This window comes from Amblyomma mixtum, chromosome 7, assembly GCF_055824585.1.
Source record: "Amblyomma mixtum isolate Tamu chromosome 7, ASM5582458v1, whole genome shotgun sequence".
Taxonomy (NCBI): Eukaryota; Metazoa; Arthropoda; class Arachnida; order Ixodida; family Ixodidae; genus Amblyomma; species Amblyomma mixtum.
This window is the reverse complement of record NC_143018.1, coordinates 142,961,510-142,974,655: the sequence shown is the minus strand read 5'-3', so window position 1 is coordinate 142,974,655 and position 13,146 is coordinate 142,961,510. Positions and strand designations below refer to the sequence as shown.

Genomic DNA, 13,146 nt, shown 5'->3' with positions numbered 1-13,146 from the left:
CCGTAATCACACATGATGAACAGCCGATACCATCAAATAACACAGGCACGTGGGCGCGCGTGGCACAAGTTAGCATCTAGATAGTTAAATTCTTTCTTGGATAAAGATACGGAAGTGGAGCTGATGAAACGGTCATTTTCTTTTTTTATGCAGTAGGCTTCGAAAATTTCCCTGCTAAGCTGGGTCGTCAATCTTTTCAAACAGTTGTGTCGCGAATAAAGAAGGCGAATAACGGGCGCATAAGCTCTGACTCCCTTTTGGTCATTGTAATGTCATGCAGGTTTGCAGGAACCGGAAGTACAAAGTCATGGACAGCAAGCTCATGGACTGCAAGTACATTGTTGACGAGAACGCAAAGAAGACGTTTGCCTACGACACCGTCAAAACGCTCCGTTACAAGGTGGGATCCCTTGGCTCGCAGCCATTACGATGTAATCGCAGCTCCAGCGCCATGCTTTACTTAACACTGGCACGCTCTGCAGCCTCTGTTGCTCAAGGAGCAGGTGGCCCGCCTAAGAACTCCGCATTATGCCTAATTGATCAGGTGGACATTTCTGCATGCGGGTGCCAGCTTCTATTTTGCTGGTAACTAACCCAATGCATCGTTTTTGGGTTGTAGGCTGCACGCAGATATTTATATGCTACGTTGAGGTGTCAAACTCAAGCGGACGACACCGATGAGGAGTAGTGCTTCGTGGGAAAAAAGGGCCCAAGCCTGCGCCCAGCAAAATTGAACTGCTTGAGGAAGGTGCTTGTAATCAATTTTTCTCGTACATGAACTGCGCTACAAACCCCTGTAAGGTCGCTATCTTCCACCCAACATGCGCTTCACTTTATGGGTGGCCCAATGCACTCTGGAGCCAAATTGAAGGCCTCAATAGCCGCGAGGAAAAGAGGATGCCCGTAATTCATCGCCAACACTAGCGGTTACACGGTGCCTTTGGAAAAACAAAACGCAGTTCTGAAGGCATGTCGAAAAAATCTATCCAGAAGTGGCAACCACAAATTTGTATCTGACGATTGCCTAAAGCATGACATGCTTTCTGTAGGGGAATTAGCAATGGCATAAACTCTGTGTAAGTAGAGTATCTAAATTACACTTAAAAGACGCACGGCAAAGAGACACACCTCGTGTCGTTTCTCTCTATGTGTGCTGTCCCTCGTTAGCTGCTCTTTTTAACTGGAACATGCACCAACTAGCTCCGATACATATCATTGTGCAGTACCCGCCGCTTTGCACTATACTGTGGTTGCAATGAAGAGATCTTGCTGCTTCTTCTTCACGAACGAAGATAACACTCGTAGCGCGACGAGTCCCATTTGTTGCAAACAGGAGGCTGGTTTCTCTCTGGTTGCTCAGGCGTGCCTTCGCGAGCTGTCTTGGCATACTGATCGCGCCTTCCTTCACTGCCCACTGTGCTGCTTCGCTTGTAGGCCTTCCTGCAGGGGCGCACCTGATTCAGGTTCGCTAGTGTCGTGCGCCGAGGGTTATGACGTAGCACGACGGGTGGAGGTGTCGTTAATGTTCGGGCCTGTCGAGTTTTCAAAAGATGTAGCAAAACAAAAATAAAAACAAATAATTACATCTTCCCTGTTAACGCAATGCGCTGCTGCCACTTTTCAGACAGCTGTTCTCTAACATGCATTGCGTGCAGGCGCACTGTAAATGAGAAACAACCTCTCAGTATGCTTGCGTACGGCTCTAATGCACGAAAATATCGCGTAGTCGCTTTATTTTTTCCCAGGAAGTATTACTGACACTTAGCTATAAGATGACGCTGGGCAGACGCGAAAAAAAAATGAAGGTAGAGAGAACTGGACAGAATGCCTAAGGATTGAAAGAGAGTTAGAAGAGGGCTGAGCCTGGTTAGTTAGTTCATCTTGAAGGAAACGACAGAAAAGCGCTAACATACGGGACGGGATGGAAGAAGACAGGAACTTACGCTCGGAAGAATGACTCCACTATGCGGAACAAAACCGAATCATTAATTCCGCAAGCGAAATTCAGAAACATATGCTTACCATTGGTGACCAGGCAGCGAAGAACACTCTGTATCCCGCACGTGCGCAAATTTTTGCATGTTCTCAAAAAGAGCAATGCTGGCGTAAAGATTTTTTTTCCCGCCCGGAATAAAAGGGGAGGGCTTCTCAGGCGAGTAAGTCAAGAAAAACGAAAGAAAGTCAATCGGAAGAAATAGAGATCCAGACTTGGTAACTGTTTCTCTACTGTCGTCTATAGGACTCTCTTCTCATATGAACAGTTTTAGTTCGAAGAGAGAAAATGCAGTATTCATGCCCAGCTACTCCAGGATACCAAGTATATAAAGAACACGTCGCACCAAAACAGCATGCTCATTCATTGCGGTAAATGCGAACACTGAGCATTTCCAGAACGACACCTTACTCAGCGTCAAATGCCAAGACCAGGAGCCATTTTCTAGAAGGATTTATAATTAATTTGAGTAAGCCGTTAGTGCGACAGCAGCATCAAACAAATTCAGCAAGCAGCCAGTCAGACAAACAACCAGGTAGCAGGTCCCCACATCGACAGCAGCGTTCGCCACTCGCCGCGAGCACTAATTCATCATTCGCTGCGATATGTAGCCGATTGTGAGGTCTAGTCAGCCAATGTTTGGTTTCTACAGTCTGAAAATAGGACAAAGCAGGAGCGCAGACAACAGAATGAAAGCCCTTCGTTCTTTTCGTTCTGTTGTCTGCGCTCTTGCTTTTTCCTGTTTTAGCGTCTTAAAATTAAAAATTAACCGAAACCAACTAGTCAAACAGAATAGTCAACCAGCCAATGGTGCGGTCACTTACCACGGACGCTTGAAAGCCGCGGCAAAATCAGCAAACTGCACTTGCCAGTGCTAGAGAACCGAATGGGTGCAAAAAAAAAAAATGTATAATTGATCCTCAGAGAACATGACCCTCGGCCCAACGGCTGATCCCCGAGAACATGCAAAACCTTCTTCACACTTCGTCAGTTGCCCGTCGGCGGCTTTTATCTCATAACAACTTGCGTTTATTCAGCAGAGATGCTATCTGACACTTCCTGATTGATAAATCTTCGTTTGCATTCTTGCTCGCCATGTTTCGTGTATAGCGCGGCCTTCCCCATCGCAATACACCAATTCGATGCCAGTCAGCGAAAGCGTCTTCCTGTCGCCGTCCCTCTCGTTACCGCTGTTCCAGTGCTCCACTCTGGCTGATACATTTCAGGCGTGGAAATGAATGCGGCGTTAACAATGATCCCTCTTTCGGCAGACAGATGGAGTGCAATTAAAATATCGTAAACTAACATTCTGTGAGAGAAATGCTCTCGAATCAGTCTTTTAAATATTTGTTTTTCCTAACGAATGCAGCATTGTGATAACAATCGCCCGTTGTTATAAACACTGCATTACCCTAAATGATACTCATAACGCGCAATTACAAGTTATTTACTTTTACAGTTGTGCTCAAGCAAAAAGAATGCGACAGGATTGAAGTACGGGCTGACGGCGGTGGGCCTGGAGTTCGTTGACGCGACGAACTACTGCGGAGATGGAAAGTTTGGGTTGCTTTCCACAGTCAAGGAAGTACTAAATTTCTACGCAGAAGAGTACACATCACCGGCCGCCTACGAGAAATGCCTCGGCTGAACTGATTCGCCCTGCCCACTGTGCAAGCAGAGCTTCATAGTGCGAACATTGATAAGACCAACGAAAATAAGACCAGACTTCCATTCGTTTCATTTCTGTGTGGTACTTCAGTGGCTTTGATTGCATACCGAAGCACTTTTTATTGAAAACAACGCACGTATGGTTTGAAATCACGCTCGCGTCCTCTTTTGAAGTGTGCTACATGATGTGCAATCCGCTTCTGGATTTCTCGATAGGGACGTTTATGTGGTTCTCGCCGCATATGTGTAACCTGTGTCCGAACAATGTACATGCTGCGCACATGCACAATCGACTCCTCCTTGACATTCTTCTGTGGAAGCATGCGAACACACATTTCCCGCATTAGCGTATGCATCCCGTTTGTTGGAAAAGCCGTCGGCGTAGCAGTAGTCAGAACCGCTTGTTGGAAATAATCAGGGGTTGCGTAAAAAAAAAATACGTATGATGCTGATTTGTGGTTCAGGTGATTGCTGGGAATGATGTGCGATAGGCCTAGACGAGTAACGCAAAACATTGTAAATAAATACTAAAAATGTAAAAAAAATGAAAAACAAATGGAAGAAGGGGTTAAACGTTGTAAAAATGGTCGCTGGTGCTAAGAAAATCAGAGTCTAATTGATCATTTACCTACTTCAATCAATGAAAAAAATGAAAAAGCCGTTCGAAGGTGTCATACTACTGAGAATAGAAAGCCTAATCAGCTACAATAATCATACTAATCAGGGAAGTAACCACACGTTAGTTCGGTCACGCTGTTACGGCATGGAAAACTAACATTTGTGCACTTTTTTATTGCCAGTAATTTATTTATTTATTTTATTTATTTATTTATTGATACTCTCAGCCGTCAGGTCGTTACAGGGTGGAAACTGATGCATATGTAACTAAAGTCACACAGCCAGAAGTATAAATAGTACACAATTCAAAACAGTCAAATTGAAAACGACAATCGCCGCAACACAGCTGTCCTGCACTGCAGATACAGGCCTAAAGTACAAACGCTAGTGGGTAAATATTTTGGCTTACAACTATCAAATAGCAGTAGGGAAACAAAACGTATGAAAAGAAAAACACAATCACTGGGATGTCTATTCAGGTAAGTAACGGTACAAGCAATTTTCAAATTTGGGGAGATTGTCTATTTGCAGAAAGGCCTGAGGCAGGGAATTCCATTCTGTTATTGTTCAGGGGAAAAAGGAGTATGAAAAACAGTTAATACGGGCCATCATGGGTGTAACCTGGTGTAAGGGATCGGTAGTATACGTGGGGTTATCGGAACGCGGCTGGGGGCGCTCAAAGCGAAGCGTCTCCTATTTGGAACGCGGCCGCTCGCGAACGCGCCAAGAAGAACGGGTGTCCCCCCCGCCCCGCGGTACCGATTCGCGCACGTGCTGGCACGAATGTCTATTTGTGTTCGTTTTTATTTTGTGGTGGAGAGAGTGCTCTACGTTACGAAAGCTGGAGGGCTGGCCATGCCCTGGATGAACCAATAATGTTAAGACCGCAACATGATTGGACGTTACCAAATGTGGGCCGGGCCTTTAAGGCTTTAAAACCGGGCCCCGGAGCCGGAAGCGGGGTTCTGGGCTAAGGTGAGATGCTACGCATCTTCGGCTACGCCGAGTAGGGGCCTCCCCTAGTGTTAGCCAGTTCCGCCTTTTGGTTGTTTGTCTTTTTGCCGTTGTATCTAACTTGTATATTCTGTAAATATTTGTATATAAATCTTCAGTTATTCCATTTTTTACTCCTGCGTCTCAACTGAACACAAGACCGTCTCTGACGGGGCACCCCTGGTGCGAAGAGCTTCAGTCTTCCAGTTGGAACCAACCGTCTCTGACGGGGCACCTCTGGAGCGAAGAAGAAAAGAACCTGTGAATTTTACTGGCGCAGTCGACAGGATCCTGTGGCCATCGGAAGACGGCGCAGGAAGAAGATTGAAGACAGGGAGAAAGGCGACGGTAAGGCAACAGCAGCGTTCGAGAAAGGACCTGCGGAGGTACGGCGGCAAGGATGCAAGGACCACGGCAGTAGTCCAGCGACGCGGGACTGCGTCCGGTCAAGGAAGCAGCGCGTCGAGAACTCGACGGTCACCGGCGGGTCGCAGCAAGTGACGACAGCGGGCACAGGACCAGCGGCGTGCGACAGCTCATCGCGGCGTGCGGTGAAAGTGGCGGTGAACTCCGACACCAGAGGGCTGGCAATGCGGATCGACGCATCGAAACTGTGAGTTTCCTTCGTCGCATTGTTAGCGTCCCTGTGCATGTGTTCGAGCCGGTAGGACAGTTGAGCGGTACAGACGGCGGTATGGAGAGTTATCCATGCCGGCCCTCACTCGATGTGAGGTACCAGGTTGAGTTAGCGAAGGCGCGCTTAGCGGACCTTCAGGCTCAACTTGCGAAAGTAAATGGCGGAAAGGCGCTGCTTCGAGGAAGAACCTCAGGATGTTAAGTATGTCTTGAAAGTAATCGAAGCAAGACGCCAGCAGGTAGAACTCGAGATCTCTCAGATCAAGGAGAGTAGAAGAGCCAGTCAATCAGCCAGGGAGAACTGCTCCGAGTCCCGAGAGATGAGGCCGCCTGTGCTGGAAGCAAAGGATTATGCTTGTCATGCACAGGTCAGGTAAAGAGCAGTGAGGACGCTGAAAGCAATCAGCCGGTATGCGGGAACGCATCTTTGTTAGGAAACGCCGCAAAAGATTCAGGAAGTAAAAACAGGATTCCTGAAGGACGCGGAAATATCACAGCTTTCCCGCCACCGCGGGCGGCTAGCAAAGAACAGGAGCAGCCCAATTCTCATGATCTAGGGCCAGTCGAGGCCAAGGTGTCCGATAACAAACAGGACAGTGGTGGAATTCCTGCAGGCTCTATGACTAAGATTGTGACCTCCGACACGGAGCTAGTAACAGGTGAAAATCTGGCGTTGCTGCTAACACACACTGTGTCGGGTATAGGGCATGAATTGCCCCGTAGCGTTACTGGTGGCAAGAGTCCTTCATCCGAGGCAGAGAGCGGAGGTGGGCCTGCTGGGCCGACCGGGCAGAGCGCCGCGCAGTTGTTGAACGCACCCGGTGTGTGTCCAGCCAGGTTATTTGAGGACCCGGAAATGAATGGCCACTTGCCGCAAGGCAAGCTCGAGTCAAGTGACTGCGAGGGAGCTCATGGAGCCTTGGAGTTAGATGATGCCACGAAGCCGGCAAATGCCTATAAAGCAGGGAACTGCAACGTCAAGGTTTGCCCGTGCAGGAACGGGACAAATGGCTCCAAGCGAGGCAGAGCAGCTGGAGGCAGGTGCGTGGCCTTCACGTTGAAAGTCAGCGCGTGGAGCAGTACCTTCCGTACTGCAGTACGCCAAATCCCGTGTGGCAGAAGCGGCCGTACTGATATGATTACACTGGACAGGGGCTATGCTCCTTACGCAGTACGCGTCTCGTATTGGTGCGCCGAAGAGAGCGTTCCCTCAAGGGCGTCGCGTGATCAGGGATTTGGAACCATCGAGTACCACAAAGTTTTCGATCCTGGAGGGCAGCAGGTTTTTAGTTATCGCCCCGTTGTGGCACCAGCCTAATGAGTGAGTGACCGTCAGGCGTTAATCGGGTTGATTAGCACGTAGTGGCTCGAACGCACACGGGGACGCTCGGTGCGACCAAGGAGGCTCACGTGGCCGCTTACGGACCCCATATCAGTGCTAGTGAACGCTCCAGTCGCGAGTGCCTGTGTGTGTGTGTGATCATTCCCGAGCAGGACCACGGTGTGCATTCTGCTGATCTGGGCACAGCCTATAAACTTGGACTCCGTTTTACGGCGCACAGCAAGCATGCTACCGTATGTATTTGTGCCATTTGCTTATGTTGTGTTGGTGCCTGTGTGAATTTTGTTTTTGGTTTTGCTGGTGCCAGTGCTGGTGTAGCTGCGGCATGTCACCCACAGGGTGGTTTTGTGACCCGTACCGATCCCTTCTTGTTATAATTCTAAAAGTGGCATTTGAGCCCTTTGTAGAATCTTGGGAAGGGCGTGTAAGGGATCGGTAGTATACGTGGGGTTATCGGAACGCGGCTGAGGGCGCTCAAAGCGAAGCGTCTCCTATTTGGAACGCGGCCGCTCGCGAACGCGCCAAGAAGAACGGGTGTCCCCCCCGCCCCGCGGTACCGATTCGCGCACGTGCTGGCACGAATGTCTATTTGTGTTTGTTTTTATTTTGTGGTGGAGAGAGTGCTCTACGTTACGGAAGCTGGAGGGCTGGCCATGCCCTGGATGAACCAATAATGTTAAGACCGCAACATGATTGGAAGTTACCAAATGTGGGCCGGGCCTTTAAGGCTTTAAAACCGGGCCCCGGAGCCGGAAGCGGGGTTCTGGGCTAAGGTGAGATGCTACGCATCTTCGGCTACGCCGAGTAGGGGCCTCCCCTAGTGTTAGCCAGTTTCGCCTTTTGGTTGTTTGTCTTTTTGCCGTTGTGTCTAACTTGTATATTCTGTAAATATTTGTATATAAATCTTCAGTTATTCCATTTTTTTACTCCTGTGTCTCAACTGAACACAAGACCGTCTCTGACGGGGCACCCCTGGTGCGAAGAGCTTCAGTCTTCCAGTTGGAACCAACCGTCTCTGACGGGGCACCTCTGGTGCGAAGAAGAAAAGAACCTGTGAATTTTACTCCTGGTTACTGTGAGAGCTTCTTACAGGGCGATACGAACGCTGTTGCAAACAGAGGCTTGTTTTTAAGTTGAAGCGATTATTGCGCAAGAAATTTTAGCCTGGCGATCTTCCTTCGTTTCGACAGTGAAGGAAGTTGTAAATCATGTAGCATGTCAGTCACGGAATCAGTATATCTATATTTTGACAGAATGAACCTGGCGGCCCTTCTTTGCATTTTTTCAACCTTATCCGTTTGATTTGACTGATACGGATCCCATATGACGCTTGCATATTCCAGTGTCGGACGTACCAGCGCGAGATAGGCAGTTAGTTTTGCTTTTGTGGATGCAAGTTTCAGTTTTCTTCTAAAGTACCACAATTTAGTTTCGGCTTTTGAACATGAGTTGTCAATATGTAAATTCCAACTTAGATTAGATGATATAGTGACACCTAAATACTTAAAGGAGTTGACACGTGTTATATACCGCCCATCTATTTCACAATGAAATGAAAAAATATTTTTGGTTTTGTTTGCCAGTGTAATATATGATGTTTTTGTATAATTAATTTTCATTCTGGAAGCTGTACACTACTGATTAATGGAGTTCAACGCCAAATTTAATGTGAGCTGGTCTTCTGTCTTTGACATAATTGAGTATATTAAACAATCATCCGCAAGTAGCCGGACTGTAATTTGAGGAGGAAGTGAGACTGCGACGTTATTAACATAGCATAAAAATATGGGCCCCAGCACAGACCCCTGATGGACACCTGAGAGTACACCCAGGACGTCAGATTTCGCACCGTCGACCTCCACATACTGGGTTCTATTAGTAAGGTAAGCTTTAATCCAGCATACAATATCTCTGTTTATGCCTAAGTCAATGAATCTATTAAGTTCATCATGGGGTACACGGTCGAATGCTTTAGACATGTCTAGGCAAACTGCATCCACTTGGTCCCTGTTGTTTAAGGCTTTTGAAAAATCATGCAGTGTTTCTACAAGTTGGGTAACAGTAGAGAGCTTCCGCCTGAAACCATGTTGATTGGGATTTAGTTTGTTCGTGTCCTCAAGATATTTGGATAAGCAGTTTGCCACGACGTGCTCAAGCATCTTGCAACAGGAGCAGGTGATAGAAATAGGTCTGTAATTGTCGGGAACGTGCTTGCTTCCAGATTTGTGTACTGGAATTATCCTAGCCTGCAGCCAGTCATTTGGCAAGGAATGTTGCTTCAGTGATGCATTAAATATGATTATTAAATATTTTGCGATCCATTCCGCGTATCTTCTTAGGAACTCATTAGGAATAGAATCAGGAGCGGAAGACTTTTTTGTATCTAAATTAAGGAGGAGGGAAAATATTCCTTCATGGGACAAGATAATAGCGGGTGTGTCAGACGGCGGGGAGCATAATCCTCTTCTAGAATTCTGGGGCATAGAGTTAGAAGGGCTAAATACAGAATGAAAATAAGCATTGCATCTGTTAGCGGTTTCTGATTTATCATTAACAATACAACCATCCACTGTAAGAAACTCCATGTTTTCCTTCGAGGGTGAAAGGTGACGCCAAAAACGCTGTGGGGAAGTTTTCATAAATTGGGTGAGCTTTTCTGAAAAATACCTATCTTTTGGTGTCAATAACTTCTCTTTAAGTATCGAAGATAGGTGCGAAATTTCATTTTGATTCCTTACTCTGTTGCGTTTTCTCCGCTTTATCCTTCGCTTTAGCTGGATTATTTCACGATTTATCCAAGGGTTACGTTTCTTTATCGCTTTTTTACTTTGCGGAACAAACTTTTGTAGGCAGTACCTGATTATATTTTTAAACCTCTCCCAGAAACTGTTGACGTCATCTTCCCCGTGGTAAGAATCGAAGGTCATTTCCAAGTAGTCTATGATGCTGACATCATCAGCATTAGAAAAATCGTTAACAGAAATAGTTCGCCTTTTCGTTTTTCCGGTGGTATCAGCCATTTGAAAGAAACTAAAACAAGGTTATGGTCAGAAAGCCCTTCCTTAACGGACACATCATACTCAGTTATTTTGCTGCTTACAAAAACCAAGTCCGATATTGATTCCGTACTTGCTCTAATCCTTGTTGTGCTTTTGACAATTTGTGTGAGATCATTATTAAAGGCAATGTCTAACATGACCTCACAGTGTTTAGCATCAGTTGTGCCTGCATCAAGTGACTCCCAAGATACACTCGACAAATTGAAATCACCGGCAATGATTACACTTGCGTTTCCAGGTACATTATTTGAAAAGTATTCTTGTAACGATGCAAGAAATGTAATAGGGGCACTGGGGGGTCGATATACTGCGGCAATAACACAAGAAGAAGCACCAAATTTTATCCGGCACCAGATGCTCTCCGTGTTAGGGCAATCTTTCATAAAAACAAATTCGATTCCTTCTTTAAAAAATAAGCGCCACACCACCACCACGCTCAAGAACTCTAGTTTGGGCTGGTTGGTTCATGATTCAGGAGGAAAACGGCGCAAAAAACGGGGACAAAAGCGACAAACACCACAGGACCAGCGCCAACTTGCAACTGAACTTTATTTCGCACCAAACCCGCCTTTATGTAAGCCAACACGCTGTAGCATCCGTGTAACACGCACAGGCAGTAGAAAAGATCACTAAGATATCTAACACATGAAGAACGATAGCAACCACGTAACATACTATCATGGCTAAAAAAACCCAACAAATGTATAGCAAACAACACTAAAGCAGTCATGGCCAAGCAACTCTTAAACACCAAAAATGATACACAATCATGAGTGATACCAGATGACCAACAAGAAACGTGGAAAAAAAGGTGAAGAATGAAGCGCTAAGATCAAAGTAGTGTCTAAGGTAAAAAAAAGCTTGAAATGGATGAAGAGTGGAAACCTTAAAATTTGAAACGAACAACCAGCAGCCACACGAATGATAACCGATGACCAACCAGAAACACGAAAGAAGGTGGACGCGGAGCTGAGACCAAAGTCAGCGTCAAAGGAATAAAAACGAGAAAAAAAATGGTAACGAACAACCAGCAGCCACATGAATGATAACCGATGACGCCTTTGACGCTGACTTTGGTCTCAGCTCCGCGTCCATCTTTTTACGTGTTTCTGGTTGGTCATCGGTTATCATTCATTGTTGTATATGTGGTTTCGGTTTCGTTTTGGGAATCACCTGCCGCTAGAGGCACCAGTGTCGCTATGTGTATATATATGACTGTATGTGGCAATAAAGGGGGATTTGTTTGGTTGCTAGCAGTTCGTGTACTTGGGCGGCACCCGCCGCTACAACATTGGCGACGAGGACGGGATCATTTCGGGGGGCGTGACTTTCGCCGCTTGCTTTCCGGCGCCATGAGCATTTCTGGAATCGCGCCGCCGCCCCCGTTCCTGCCTGTGCCTGGTCGGCCTGCTGTTGCGTGGCCGCAATGGTTCCGCATCTTCGAGAACTACCTGCTTGCTTCGGGGGCCTCTGACTGCACGCCGGATCGTCGCAAAGCACTACTTCTTCACAGCCTCGGCGTAGAAGGTCAGCGCATATTTTACACATTACCACTTCCATCGTTGGACAACGCCAAGCTCGGTGAGCAAACTGCTACTGATAAAGCGTCGGAAGATAGCAAGGGCACAGGCGACACAAGGCCTGAAGTATCGTCGTACGATATCGCAGTTACCGCTCTGCACGCTCATTTTTCGGCACCAAGCAATGTTGTTGCCGAACGGCATCGTTTCAGTAGGCGAGTTCAGCAAGCTGGTGAATCAGTGAATGAGTACATCACAGCATTGCGGGAGCTTTCTGCTACATGCTCTTTTCCTGTCGAAGAAGATTCGCTGCGTGACCAGTTCATTGCGGGTATTTCGTCTCGAAGCTTACGCGAGCGTCTTCTGCTTGAAGGATCGTCTCTCTCGTTCGCTAGAGCAGTACTACTGGCAAGGCAGTTTGAGCAGGCGTACAATGATCTGCAAGAATTTCCTTCTGTAGATGTTGGACGCATAAATACTCGTGGAAATACGCCTACGCGTACACCAGAATCCGACGAGAGCTCGAAGCGGGCGCACAACCGCCAGTCTCATTGTTACCGCTGCGGTTCATCCCAGCACAATGCAGCATCAGTTCGCTGTCCAGCCAAAAGCAAGCGTTGTCACCATTGCGGTGTCATGGGTCACTTCCGCTATGTTTGCCAGAAACGAGGCTCCGCTCCGGTGCGTGAGGTAGACAGCCAAGATTCTCCGAGCGAGGAAGTTTTGAGCATTCTGGCTGTGACGTCGGCCGCTCGCTCCGCTGTTCACGTCACAGTTTCGATTGGCCGTGCGGACATAACTTTCCTTGTAGATTCTGGGTCGTCAGTTTCCATTGTTGCACACGATCTTTTTAAGCAGTATTTTGAAGGCCAAGTACTTTTGGCCCCGACTGTTCGGTTACTGGACTATTCAAAACAGCCAATTCCGGTTCGTGGCTGTTTCTTCGCTGACGTTACGTACAAAGGTAGCACAACAAGCCTTCTTTTCTACGTCGTTGAAAAAGGCACCTCACTCTTGGGTATCGATGCCATCAAGGCCCTCGGTCTACAGATTGATGGGTCATCTCTTCAATGCCTTGAAACGACGCTAACTTCCAATTCTCGAAGGGAACAGCGCCCTGACCCGACGAAAGCCGTGCAGGATATTAACCTCCCAAAGGAATTAGTTGGCGAGTTTGGATCTCTTTTCGATCCAGGCCTTGGCCTCGCGAAAGGTTTTGTGCATCACGTCAAAACGCGATCCACGGTGCAGCCAGTGCAATCCAAACTTCGGCGCCTTCCGCTCTCGCTACGACCATTGGTGTCGGAAGAGACTTCG

At 47.3% G+C, this 13,146-nt stretch overlaps 1 protein-coding gene and 1 pseudogene across 1 annotated transcript in view; both read left to right on the top strand.

Moving 5' to 3' along the window:
* Window positions 1-3,641, top strand: part of LOC149337756 (uncharacterized) — a 102,539-nt gene extending 98,898 nt beyond the window's left edge. The window contains exons 12-13 of the mRNA XM_089554510.1: window positions 281-400; window positions 3,453-3,641. Of these exons, the coding sequence (XP_089410636.1) occupies window positions 281-400; window positions 3,453-3,641 (309 nt within the window). The remainder of the gene's footprint in view (window positions 1-280; window positions 401-3,452) is intronic.
* A 7,890-nt stretch (window positions 3,642-11,531) lies between these two features.
* LOC149337755 (uncharacterized) lies at window positions 11,532-12,919 on the top strand (annotated as a pseudogene).
* The last annotated feature ends 227 nt before the right edge of the window (window positions 12,920-13,146 follow it).